Source organism: Callospermophilus lateralis, chromosome 20 (genome assembly GCF_048772815.1).
Source record: "Callospermophilus lateralis isolate mCalLat2 chromosome 20, mCalLat2.hap1, whole genome shotgun sequence".
Classification (NCBI taxonomy): domain Eukaryota; kingdom Metazoa; phylum Chordata; class Mammalia; order Rodentia; family Sciuridae; genus Callospermophilus; species Callospermophilus lateralis.
The window spans coordinates 801,696-815,176 of record NC_135324.1 but is presented as its reverse complement, the minus strand read 5'-3'; the positions used below and the strand labels follow the sequence as shown (position 1 = coordinate 815,176).

Genomic DNA, 13,481 nt, shown 5'->3' with positions numbered 1-13,481 from the left:
GGGATCTCCATCTTGCACAAGAGGAAGGCCGACCCCTCTGCAGTGTCAGGGCCTAAGGCCGGGTCTCCTGAGATCTCATTTAAAACACGAACTTAAAGCAAGTCAACTGAGAGGAAAGAGGCAACCGAAAGGCAGACATTAGAGGTGGGACAGGCTCCCAAGCCCAGGGATCCACATGGAACAAGAACAAAAGAAAGATAAAGAGCCTGCAGGGAAAAGTGATAATACAAAACAATATGACAGAGAGTGTCAGTGTTCACGCTGAGACATCTGGGGCAAGCTCGAAACTGATCAACAGCATGGTGGAGAGGAAGTCTACCGCACAAGTGTGAAATGAGTCTGTGTCGAAGCCATGAAGGGCCAAAGTCTCTTGCACAGCTGCCAGTGTGGTCACCAGGACTGTCATTTCACTAATACAAGCATGGAATCTGCACATACATGCCAATAAGCCCCCCACTCCAACAAGACATAAAACCTACGGCTAACATACTTAATGGCCACTGCTGTGCCATATTGTACACTGACTGTCGCCAATACAATAAGACAAGAAAAAGAAAGCGTATTCACATTAGAATGGAAGAAGGAATGTGGACTTTATCTGCAAACATGATCCTACCCATAAAATACCTTAAGAATCAACAAAACAACTGAGTTCAACAAAGTTGGCAGATACCACTAGTATTCCAAAAGTCAACTCAATCAACTCTATTTTTGTACACGCGCAATGACAAACCCAAAAATGAAATTGAGAAAACAATTTCATTCACAAGAATATATAATAGAATAAAACACTTGGGAATAATTATTTTTCTTTTTTTTTGGCACTAGAGATTGAACCCAGGGGCACTTTACCACTGAGCTACATCCCCAGTTCTTTTATAATTTTGAGACAGGTCTTGGGTCCCCTGAGTTGTTGAGATGACATGTGCATCTCAGCACTGAGTCCCTTGGGAATAAATTTAAGAAAAGAAGTGCAAGATGTACATACTGAAAGAACAAAACAGGGCTGAGAAAAACCAAGGGAGATCTAATAAAGAGGGAGATATTTGATATTCACAGACCGAAAGATTCCAAATTTTTGTTGAAAACGGCAATTCTTCCCCAAAGTAATCTGCAGATTCAACACAAATCCGATCAAAATCCCAACAGGCTTTTCCACAGAAGTTGACAAACTGATCCTAAAATGCATATAGAAACGCAAAGGACTCAGAACAGCTAAAACAATCTTGAAAAAGAACAAAGTCGGAGGCGTTGCGCTTCCCAATTTTGAAACCACAAAGCTGCAATCATCCTAACAGTGTGCGACTACCATAAGGACAGGCAGAGATCAATGGAACAGGATGGAAAGTCTAGAAATAAACCATTATTTTTACTCGATGGATTGTCACAATGGTCCCAAAGTAATACAAGTGGGAAAAATAGTCTTTTCAAAAAATAGAGTCTGGGTCTGTGGCAGTGGTGGGGGACAGTGATGATTACCTAGCAACTCTGGAGGCTGAGGCAGGAGGACTGCAAGTTCAAGGACAACCTGGGCAATCTTGTGAGACCCTATCAAAATATAAATGGTAGAGTACTCCTGGGTTCAATCTCCACAAATGCTTAAAAAAAAAAATAAAAAGATTTGGAAAAATAAGATAGGCAAAAAAGATGTGTTTTGATCAGAGTCTGGCAAGCTGGTATTGGAGCTGAGTTCTACCAGCATTTGATTTTGTAAATAAACAGAGCCTTAGCCACACCCACACATTAACATATCACCTGGGTGGCTTCCACCAGCTACTGAAGGGGTGTAGTGGTGACAGAGACCTCCAGTCTGCAAAACCTAAAGTATTTCCTGCCGGATCCATTACAGGAAAATTTGGTCAGGCCCTGATTTAGAGCCTTACCTCTGAGCATACAGAAAAATCAACTCAAAACAGATCACAGACCTAAATATAATAGCCCAAACTACAAAACTCTTAGTAGGAAAAAATAGCAGGAGGGGCTGGGGCTTAGTGGTAGAGCACCTGCCCAGCATGTGTGAGACTCTGGGTTCAATCCTCAGCACCACATAAAAATAAACAAATAAAATAAAGGCATGCTGTCCATCTACAACTACAAAAAAATAAAAAGTTAAAATTTTAAAAAGTAGGAAATTTCCATGACCTTAGGTTAGCCAAAGATTTCTTAGATAACACCACCAAAAGTACAATCAATTTTTTTTAAAAGATAAACTTCATCAAAATTATAAATATTTGCACTTCAACACCACCATGAGAATGAGAATACAAGCCACATATTGGAAGAAAATATTTGCAAATCAGAATATTTGCAAATCAATAATAAAGGGTTTGCACCCACCACAAAGAAATCTTATAACTCAATAATAGAAAGACAAATAACCCGGTTAAAATCAGGCAAAAGCCCTGAAAACACATTTCACCAAAGGAAACATATGGATTGCACGGAAGCACGTGAAAGATGCTCAACATCATCCAGCAAATGCAAATTCAAACCACAGTGAAATGCCACTTCCCAGCCACTAGAATTGCTATAATTAAAGAGACGATGCCAAGTGGTGCTGAGAGTACAAACTTGAACCCTCACATATTGCTAGTAAAGATATAAAACGGTACAGCCACTTCAGCAAACAACTTGAAGTTTTTTACTTCAACATGACTCCCCAGATTCATAAACAGTGGCTTGGGAGGCTGAGGCAGGAGGATTGCAAGTTTGAGGCCAGCCTCAGCAACTGAGCAAGGCCCTAAGCAACTTAGCAAGACCCTGTCTGAAAACGAAAAATAAATAGGAGTAGGGATGTGATCAGTGGTTAAACTCCCCTAGGTTCAATCCCTGATTTAAAAAAATAAATAAATAACGCAACAAATCTCCTCCTAGGATGGCTTAAGACATACCACCGATGTCATCTTCTCAGAGAAGCATTATCCATCTCCTATGTAACTCTGTCCATGTGCAAAAGTCACTTGTAAACATCATGTTCATAGCAGCATCATTCCCGACAGATGAAAACCAGAAGCAATTCCAATGCCCATCAGCTGGTGACTGAATAACAAAATGCAGCGTGTAATCCACACAACAGGATCCTGTTCAGCAATAAATGTGCACCATCAATGAACCCACATCAAAAACAAGTGGTACAGCACTTGCCTCGAGGGGAGGGGTTTCATCCCCAGCACCACAAAAACACCCCAAAAATTACGCTAAGAAGCCAGACGTAAAAGGTATACAATCCACTTACAGGAATTATCCAGATAAGGCTCATTCATACAGGCAGGAGGCTTTAGTGGTTCCCTGGGGATGGAAATGGAGAATGGCTGGCACGAGGTCTCTTTTTAACTCTTGTCAGTGTTCTAAAAGTGGATTGGGGTGACGGTGACCCAATTTTGTTAATTTACTAGAACATATTGAAGTGGATAAACTGCTGATATGTAAACGTATCTCAATAAAATTGTTTTTTTTAGGGAAAAGGGACATTAGCATCACCTGACGGAACGTTTGACAACTCTGCTCCTGATTAAAGAACCGCAATGGGGCATCCAGGATGGTGTGTCCACAGCCCTGTCTGGCAAGCCAAGGCCACCAGTCTGGCCTCACTGCCCAGTAACCTCCTCCAGCAGTCTAACTCCTGATGACTGCCACGCACACAGGCCTGAGTCTCCAGGTCCTCCACTCACTCACTGTGACCTGGGGTCACTTCTGTCACTTTGGAAATGGGGATCTCTCACCTAAGCTGGGGATCGGGGTTTCTCACAGGTCAGCATGTAAAATACCTGAAATTCTCTTAGAATATGGTGGGCACGGTGCTTAGCACCTGCCCTGCATGTCACCTTCTCAGACAGGTATTATGTGGCGTTCCATCTCAAGAAGGCCAATCCCATTACTCTGCACCCCTTTGATTTCCTCTGCAGAGCCTGCAGTTTTTATTCTTTGGCTTTTTCATCCTTCTTTCCTTTTGCTCCCCTCCCGCTACTAGGCTGGGGTCTCCGTGATGGCAGGGACCTGGGCTCTGTTACTGTCCCTGCGTGGCCAGGCCAGCTGTTGGGCAAGTATCATGGTAATTAATAGTAGGCACCTGCTGAGGAGTGACTGGCAACGCAGGCTCAGAGCCCTGGCCCGGGCGGTGTGTCTCAGGACACACCCTTCTTGGTTGCCCCCTCTGCTGTGATCCAAAATCAGCCTCACAGGACCAGTGAACTAAGACTAGGCCGAAGCAGCCCAGCTCAGAAGCTGAGGAAGTCGGTTTCCCAGGAGTGGAGCAGCAGGAAAGAAAGTGCATGGATAGGCGGAGAGAGGATGCAGGGCTGTGAGAAGGTCTAATCACCAAGATGGCAGCTCACAGGGTAGAGAGGTAGCTGCACACAGGATTGCAGGACCAGGTGAAGTGTACTGATGGAAACCATCTTTCCCTATTTCACACATGCCTGCTTGCTCTGGAAACCGGAGTTGAATATAATTGCAGCATTTTTGCATTCATTAAATTCCTTTTACCTTCCCTGGAATTAGGGCTTGAACTCCTATGTAAATTTATGCAAATAAACATGCAAATGAGCAAGGCCCTAGCACTTCATTTTAAAGGGACTAGAGCACTATCTAGGACCAGGACCTCAGGATTAAATATAAGTGGTCCCTAAGAATATGTAATTTTCTCTGAAGGAGCCGGGGCAGAGAGTCCTCTTGGTCTCATTTGTTCACTCTGGGAATTGCTGTGTTGATTGGAGGGTCTTTTTTTTTTTTTTTTTTAACTCACCAGCCTAAAGACAAGGTGAACCCCTCAACCCTGGAGTAACTCTGCTTACCAAAAAAGGCCCGTCTTCATCACCATAACATCCTTTCTCCCAAGCTTCCTCTTTTGAATCGGGCATATAAGCAGAAGCCAGGACATGGCTTTCCAGATGTGGGGCTGTGCCCCTCACTGTAGAGTTCTGTGCACAAGTCATGGCTTCTGATGAGTTTGCTCAACTGGAAAAGGAAGCCATCACCAAAGATCTTTCTAGTTTTAATGAACTTAAGTGGGGCACCAGCATTACTGTCAGGTTCAGCGGAGGTGATGTCACAAATTTCAAGGCTGCCTTATGTGAATCCTGGGGGGAGGGGGGTAGAGAGAAAAAGCTGGTTTTCTGAAGACTCTAAAGTCCTAGAAGGAGGAAAGGTGTTGACCTCTCTAAGGTGGATGCTCCATCTTTAAAGACAGCTCACAGTTTGCAGAATCATGAACCAAACTAAATGGTACCAAGGACATCTTCGGAAATTCTACTTCTGGCTCTGGCCTCTCAGCCTTTCAAGGGGGCCACCACCTCCCCGCTTCATCCTCACCACCAGCCAGGTCCTCAACAAGACTTTATGCCAACTGGGCAGCACCAAATGTCCCCACAAGGCACCTCAGTTTTCTAACCGCTTTTCCTTACATCTTCATCTCCTCCTGGGCGGCTCCTACAACTGTCTCACACACACATGCTTTTTAAAAAAAAATTTGGTAATCGAGGCTCAAAGGACAATTTGCTCATCCAAGGTATACACCTAACAAGCCCAGAAATCAGACCTCTTTTTCTCAACGTAGTTAATTCCCCCCCACGCAACTCTGTGCTTTTAATTTAAATTTGGTCCGTTTTGCTGTGTTCATTCATTTAACCACTGAACACTTACTAACCATCTGCTCTGTGCGATCCACAGGTGTGGAGGAAGCGCAAGAGCAGTCCTACAAACAGCCCTGGAGCTTGTTCACTATGTGCCCTTGGATAAATCACTGCAGGTACCTCAGTCCTCCTATCTATAAAATGGGCGAACAGAATTCTAATTCTCTCATAGGTCAACTGAAAATTAAGTAGTACCTTTAGAAGGGTTAGCACGAAACATGGCCTCCACTACATGCTGGGATCTGAGGGGCTTTTATTATTCCTCTAGGTTCTGGGGATAGAATGAGCTTCATTCTCCAGGAGCTTACAGTCTAATGGGAACAGAGTAAAACAGATACTCCCAATCATCAGTGGTACTTTCAAACTGTAATGAATACTATGAAAAAAAGCAAATGTATGCCAAATAGTAGTGGCACACATTTGTCATCCCAGCACCTCGGGAGGCTGAGGCAGGAGGATACCAAGGTGGAGGCCAGCCTCAGCAACTTGGCGAGACCCTGTCTCAAAATTAAAAAAAAATAATAATAATAATAAAAAGGGCTGGGGATGGGGCTCGGTGGTTAAGTACCCCTGGTTCAATCTCTGGAACCAAAATCATCATCATCATCATCGTAAAAATAATGCGTAACAGTAGGGTAGGAAGTTCCTTTACAGTCAGTCAGTGGTCAGAGAAGGATCCTTGGATCTGAGCTAGAAAAATGACAAGAGGCAGATAAAAAGACAGCAAGGGGGAAGAGAGAACAGACAAAACAGAGATGTTGTGCTTGACGGAAATTGGTATCTTCCAGGAACAGGAGGTGTTGAGGCTGCTGAACAGGTGGAGGGAGTGGTGGGGGATGAGGGGACAGACCTGGGATGGGGTCAGACAGGTCAGCAGGCACTGGGGCAGCTCTTATAAACCCAAGTAAGGCATCTCCTCATCTTAAATGCTCTAGGAATCCACTGAAGACTTCTAAGCCTGGGGAAATGTATGTTAATTGACCTGCAACTTTTTTTATTTTGTTCAGAGACAGGGTCTCACGGAGTTGCTAAAGGCCTCGCTAAGGGGCTGAGGCTGGCCTCCAACTTGCGATCCTCCTGCCTCAGCCTCCAGAGCCGCTGGGATGACAGGTGTGCGCCCTGGCGCCTGGCTGGACCTACAATGCTTAAAAGGGCTTCTTCGGCTGCCTGCTTGGGGGGAAGATCGTCGGGCAGGGTGGAAGGGGACAGTCCCCCAATGAGGACGGGGCTGCTCCTGCCCACCTGAGGGGCGGGCGAGGGCGGAGGGCGCGGAACCCATAAAGGAAACCGGGCCAATCCCGCCGGAGCTGGATGGTGGCCCCAGACCTAACCCGTGACCAGCGTCCTCTACACCTGCCCCTTCTGCGCTCTTCCTCAGGGAACCAGCGCAGTGGGGCTTGAAGGCTGCAGCCCCGGGTTCGGGTTCCGGCGGGGCCTCTTCGGGGCCTCACGACCCCTCTCCCGGTGCGAAGGCTCCACGAGGGAGGCTCGGCCGCCCGCGCCACGCCGCTCCACGCCGCTCCGCGCCAACCCCCAGGCCGGGCTGGCGGCCTCCGCGTCCTCGGGCGCCCTACACGCCCGCCCCGGCCCCGGCGGCGCCGCTCACCCGGATGCCCTGCAGCACCCGGACCCGCTCCTCCTCGTCCAAGCCGAAAGACACCCTGCGGCTCTCGCAGCTCTCCGTGCTCCCCATTGGCAGGAGGCTGACAGAAACGCCGACAGGCAAACCACGAGAACCGGCTCCAGAGCAACCCGGCAGACGCCGCGCTCTGCGCGCGCCGCGCCGTCGCTCTCCAGGACTCGGGCTGTCGCGGCACAAGCCAACAAAACCACGTCCTATTGGCCACGGCCGGAGGCTCGGCCAATCGGAAGGCGCGGTGCCGCGGGGCCTTATGGAAATTGTGGTTCGCCAGCCTGGCGCCGCCCTACGGTAAGCCGAGAGGGCGGTGTGGCCTGGGGGCGTGGCCGGGCAGTGCGTGGGGCCCTCGTGCAGGGGGCGGGAGCCGGCGGGAGAATCGGGAAGGCGGGAAGCGGAGCAGCGAAGACGCTGAGGAGCGCTGTCCTGGGAAAGCGCGCCCTTCCCACGGAGCCCTGAAGGAGGCTGAGGGGCGGCTCCTGGCGTGGACCCGGCCACAAGCGCCGCGCCGCCCTGGTGACCGCGACGAGCGCAGTGTCCTGGCTTCCCGAGGTGAGCAGCGCCTTGGGGACAAGTCACCAAAACCCAAGTCAGGAGGGAAAATGGCGAGCAGGACACTGCGTCCTGACGGCGGGGCAGGGGCCCTGGAAGGCAGCCGCGGTACGGGGGCCAGGCCCGGAGCCCGCTCAGCTCCCCCGGGCGCTTCTCCCGCGGCTCCTCCCCTCGCTCCTCCCGGGGTTCCTTCTGCGCTCCTCCCCTCCCCTCGGGGCTCCTCCCCTCGCTCCTCCCGCGCTCCTCCCAGGGCTCCTCCCGCGCTCCTCCCAGGGCTCCCCCCAGAGCTCCTCCCGCGCTCCTCCCCTCCCTCCTCCCAGGGCTCCTCCCAGAGCTCCTCCCAGGGCCCCTCCTAGGGCTCCTCCCGCGGCTCCTCCCGCACCCCTCCCCTTGCTCCTCTGGAGGCTCCTCCCGGGGCTCCTCCCGGGGCTCCTCCCCTCACTCCTCCCGCGCCCCTCCCCTTGCTCCTCTGGAGGCTCCTCCCGGGGCTCCTCTCCTGCTCCTCCCGCGCTCCTCCCACACTCCTCCTGGGGCTCCTCCCGGCTCCTCTGAGGTCAGGTGGGTAGGTTCCCATTTGGGATCTTATTTATTAATTAGTTATTTGGGGTAGAAATTTCCCTCTTAAAAATCCTTTTGCTGCTTCCCCTGAGTTTTCATGTTTGTGTCTCTCAAGACGCATTTTAATTTGCATTTTTTTATATATATACCAAGGATTGAACCCAGGGGTGCTTCACCCCTGAGCCCCGTCCCCAGCCCTATTTTGTATTCTATTTAGAGACAGGGTCTCCCTAGGTTGCTTAGAGCCTCATTAAGTGGCTGAGGCTGGCCTCCAACTTGTGATCCTCCGGCCTCAGCCTCCCCAGACCCTGGGATAACAGGCGGGCGCCACTGCATGCAGCTAACGTTTTTTTAAAAAATCATTTCAGTGAAGGTGACAGATATTGTGACACTGCACTTTTAAGTAGTTCAGCATGCCTGTCATGTGTAACACCATCACTTCTTGGAGCCTCCGTTTTCTGGGCCTTGGGTTGCAGTAACTGCACTCAGGATGAGTCTGAAATCTCAATGAGTTGGTCATAGCTTAATGGCACCAATGTCGTGGGATCAATTTCCCTTCCCCTCCTCTGCATCTCTAGCTTGTTGCCTTTATTCAAATCCCCTTCCTACTTTGGATGCAGTGTGCTGCATTCCCTGCATCCGTGTCGCTCCTCAGCTTTGTCATCTGTGAAATGGGGATCCAGAATTTATTTTGTCCTGAGGCTGATCTATGCTGCTGTTCTTTTTTCTTTTCTTTTCTTTCTTTCCTTCCTTCCTTCCAACAAAAGGCAATAACCCCTGAGCCACAACATTTTTTTCTTTTAAATTTTTAAGGTTGCTAGGTTGCTTCTGGCCTCGCAGAGTTGCTGAGGCTGACCTTGAACCTGCGATCCTCCCATCTCAGCCTCCGAGCTGCTGGGATTATAGGAGTGAGCCACACATCTGACACTATTCTCTTGTACTCGTACCCACCATGGGAAGGCTTGCAGGATTCCAAGACTCCCCCAAAGATTTTTCACAGGGGAGATGAGGCACACATAGTGTCCTGGTCACCCTGGGCTCTGACTTGTGTTTTCCTGAATTAGCTTTGTGTATTAATCACTTCATAATTTGACCCCAAAGTAAAAAATCCAGTTCTTTCCTCAATTTTTACACTCCACTTTTACAGTCATAGTTAGGAACCCAGGAAACTTTTAAAATATTTGAAGCATGTGGCATGAGACTAGGTCACATCTCCCGAAAGGATTTGCCATCACCCAGTAGTGCTTCCCTGGGGACCAAATCTTCAACACATGGGACTTTCTGGGACATGTATGATCCAAATTATAGCAGACAGTTTGTTGCTAGAAATGCATTAAAGGAAGAAGTTTCAGGAAAAATTCACAAATGTGTGGAAATTAGGCAACACAGTAGGCCAAAGAAGAAATTAAAAAGTAAATTAAGCCCGGCCTGGTGGTGCATGCCTGTCATCCCAGCAGCTCCGGAGGCTGAGGCAGGAGGATCGTGAAGTCAAAGCCAGCCTCAGCCAAAGTGAGGCCCTGAGCAACTCAGTGAGACTCTGTCTCTAAATAAAATACAAAATAGGGCTGGGGACGGGGCTCAGGGGTTAAGCACCCCTGGGTTCAATTCCCAGTACCCAAAACAAAAGAATGTTATAGTTTACTCTTAAGTAAAATAGATATAGTATCCATTATATCATTATTTCACTGTTTTAATGGGTTTGAAGTTTTTCAGAATAAAGAATAGAAGTGGGGGAGCTGGGGGTGTGGCTCAGAGGTAGAGCGCTCGCCTAGCATGCATGGGGCTCTGGATTCCATCCTCAGTACCACGTAAAAGTAAAATAAAGAAATTATGTCTGCCTGGAACTAAAACCAAAAATAAGAAATAAATATTTTAAAAAAAGAAAAGAAGGGAAATAGTATTTGGTCCTAGGGAAAAACTTCCCTCCCCCCAGTGACCCTGTGACCCAGCTCCGGCCGGGAAGGCAGGCTGTGGTGTGGGATGGTGCAGAGCCAAGCTGCCTCTTGGATCTGTGCCCTTGGGCAAGGTAGAGACTCTGGCTGCCTAGTTTTCTGACAGATCGGAGAGTCTTGCTGACGTTGCATGGAGTCGCTTCAGGAGAGCTGGGCACTGAGTGGACTCGTCCAGGCAGAGCTACGACTGTTATTAAATGACTGTTTGGAAATAACACTTTGGCAGCTCTAGGCATGCTCTGGAGAGGGCACTTCTGTGAGACGGGTTGTCTTATGTGGAAGCAGACCGAGGAAACGAAGGGCGGATGCCGCAGAAAAGTGATTCGCTTGTCCATCTTAAATGCCAAAAGGAAGCTGTCATCATAAGATCGAGAACAAGGTGGGTAGCTCAGGGGTAGGGTGCCTGCGAGCATGCAGGAGGCCCTGGATCTGATCCCCAGCATGCAAGCGGCGGGAATCAGGAACAGGACGTCTGTTTTTGCCACTTTTAGACAACATTGTACTGAAGGATCTAGATTAATTAAGCAAGAAGATGAAATACAAGTCATCCAGATTGGAAGGGAAGCCGTAAAGCTCTCTCTGTTCACAAATGACATGACTCATCCATAGAGAATCCTAAGGGACACACACACCCCCACACTCTCACTCACACACTCAAATTATGAGAGCTGTGAGCAAGTGCAGCCAGGTTTCAGGGGAATAGATCAATCTGCAAAAATCAGTTCTGTTTTTGTGCGTCAGCCACAAACAGTCAAAAAATGAAATTAAGAAAACCAGCTCCATCTACACTAGCCTCCAAAAGAAAGAACAGAACACCCCAGAGTAAATTAACTAAAGAACTGCAAAATCTAGCCAGGCGTGGTGGTGCCTACCTGTCATCCCAGCTGCTCAGGAGGCTGAGGCAGGAGGATCACATGTTTGTGATCAATTTAGTGAGGCCCTAAGCAACTCAGCCAGACCCTGTCTCTAAATCAAAATATTTAAAGGGCTGGGAATGGGGCTCAGTGGCTAAGCACCCCTAATATCCAAGTGCACGGTTTGGGTTTTGTTTTTCCCTTCCCCAGCCCTTTTTATTTTTTCTTTTGAGACAGGGTCTTGCTAAGGTGCTGAGTCTGGCCTAGAACTTGTGATCCTCCTGCCTCAGCCTCCTGAGTAGATGGGATGACAGGCGTTTCTTTCTCTGCCAGTCCTGGAGATTGAACCCAGGGATATGCTACCACTGGGCAGAGGGGCTTGGGGACCCTGGCTGACAGGCTCCCCGTGCTCTAACTGCAGGTACCTCTGGGCCACGTGGCTCTGGTCAAGTCCAAGGGAGGAGGCTGGAGAGCTGAGCGCCAGCTTTCCTTCTGCAGACCCCGCAGGTCCTGCTCATAATCCATGGACCAGGGCTGACGCTGTGGCTCCACCTGCCTGCAGAAGCCGAGAAGTACTTTCTGCCCTAAGTAGAAGGAAAGAGGAAGCTGACTGATAGAAAGCTCAGAAGCATCCAGTGTCACTGATTGGTTTTTTGTTTTTTTTTGTTTTTGGTACCGGGGATTAAACCTAGGACACTTAACCACTGAGCCCCATCTCCAGGCTTTTTTGTATTTTATGTAGAGACAGGATCTTGCTATATACTTAGGGCCTTGCTAAGTTGCTTTAGGACCTTGCTAAGTTGCTGAGGCTGGCCTCGAACTTGCAATCCTCCTGCCTCAGCCTCCCCAGCTGCTGGGATGACAGGTGTGTGCTGCTGCACCTGCCTGGGTAGATTTTTGAGTGTCAGGGATGGGGAACGAGGGAAGAGCCCGCTTGGTTGGACAAGTGGGATTTGGAGTGAGGGATAAAGAAAAGACAGATTTGGTAAAGATAGAAAATATGGAAAAAGGTTATGGCTTTTTAATTTTCTTCTGACACCAAAAAATGCATGTTTTTTTTCTTTTCTTTTTTTTTTTAATTTTTAAATTTTGAGTATTGGGGATTGAACCCTGGGGTGCTTTACCACTGACACACATCCCCAACCCTTTTTATTTTTCATTGTGAGACAGGGTCTTGCTAAGATGCTGAGTCTGGCCCAGAACCTGCGATCCTCCTGCCTCAGCCTCCTGAGTAGATGGGATGACAGGCGTGTGCCACCACACCTGGAAAAAGGTCTGTTTTTCTTTGACACGAAATAAATGTTGCTTTTCCTGTACCAATCAATTCTGTGATCCTTTGACACTAACTGGGTGTCCTAGAAATCAGTTCAGTCTGACATTGACTCCTAGAGTTAGTGTAGACCTACGCACACGACACTGGTCCTCATTGACTATACCCACCACAAGTGGGGTATGCAGCCTCTGCCCACACTTCTGCCCAGCTGACTACCAATCTAGAAGTCTCCACAACCCCTGCTCAGGTTCAGTAATTTACTAGAACAACTTATAGATCTTAGGAAAGTACTATACTCCCTCCGGTCATAGTTGACCAGCCAGAAAAAGAGGTATATAGATCAAGGTCAGGAAGGATCCCAAGACAGGAGCCCTGTCCCCACGGAATCAAGGATATGTCTGCCAGCTCCATAGCTGTCTGAATCTTGTTCAAGAGTTTGTTTGGGGTTTTTTGTGTGTTTGTTTTGGGGAGATTGAACCCAGCGTCTTATTAAGCTGCTGAGGCTGGCCTCCAACTTGCAATCCTCCTGCCTCAGCCTCCCGAGCCACTGGGATTACAGGCGTGGGCCACTGTGCCCAACTCAAGAGTTGTCATTGAGCTCCATCTCCAGCCCCCTTCTGCTCCTCCCCGGGGACTGGGGTGTGGGTTGAAAGTCCCCGCACTCTAACTCTGTGTTTGACCTTTCTGCTGACCAGCCCCCACCCTGAAACCCTCTGGGGACTCCACAGGCTCAGAATGAGTCCCAAAGGAGTCTGTTATGAATGATAAAATAAACTCTTATTATTCAGGAAATTCCCAGGTTTCAGGAGCTCTGTTTCTAGAACTGAGGACAAAAACCAAATATCTACTTTCATGATAGCCGTGGGCTGCACAGGGTTGGTTCTGCGATGTGTGGTGGGACCATCTGTAGCACCTCTGTATGACCATCCGCAAAGCTTCGCCTGGGTCAGGGCCGTTCTGAGCTGGATCCGGTGATTTCCTGATAACAGTTCAGGCCAGACTTCAAAATGGTCTCAGCAGAATTCT

General features: G+C 48.7%; 1 protein-coding gene and 1 long non-coding RNA gene across 2 annotated transcripts in view; one reads left to right on the top strand and one right to left on the bottom strand.

The window, feature by feature from the left end:
* Chchd6 (coiled-coil-helix-coiled-coil-helix domain containing 6) overlaps positions 1-7,426 on the bottom strand; it is a 179,968-nt gene extending 172,542 nt beyond the window's left edge. Inside the window, exon 1 of the mRNA XM_076841134.2 lies at positions 7,237-7,426. Within this exon, the coding sequence (XP_076697249.1) occupies positions 7,237-7,323 (87 nt within the window). The 5' untranslated portion in view covers positions 7,324-7,426. The remainder of the gene's footprint in view (positions 1-7,236) is intronic.
* Positions 7,427-7,624: 198 nt separating this feature from the next.
* Positions 7,625-12,502, top strand: LOC143385676 (uncharacterized). Its single transcript, XR_013089507.2, has 3 exons — positions 7,625-7,818; positions 10,555-10,707; positions 12,353-12,502. It is a non-coding gene; the product is annotated as an uncharacterized LOC143385676 (long non-coding RNA).
* The last annotated feature ends 979 nt before the right edge of the window (positions 12,503-13,481 follow it).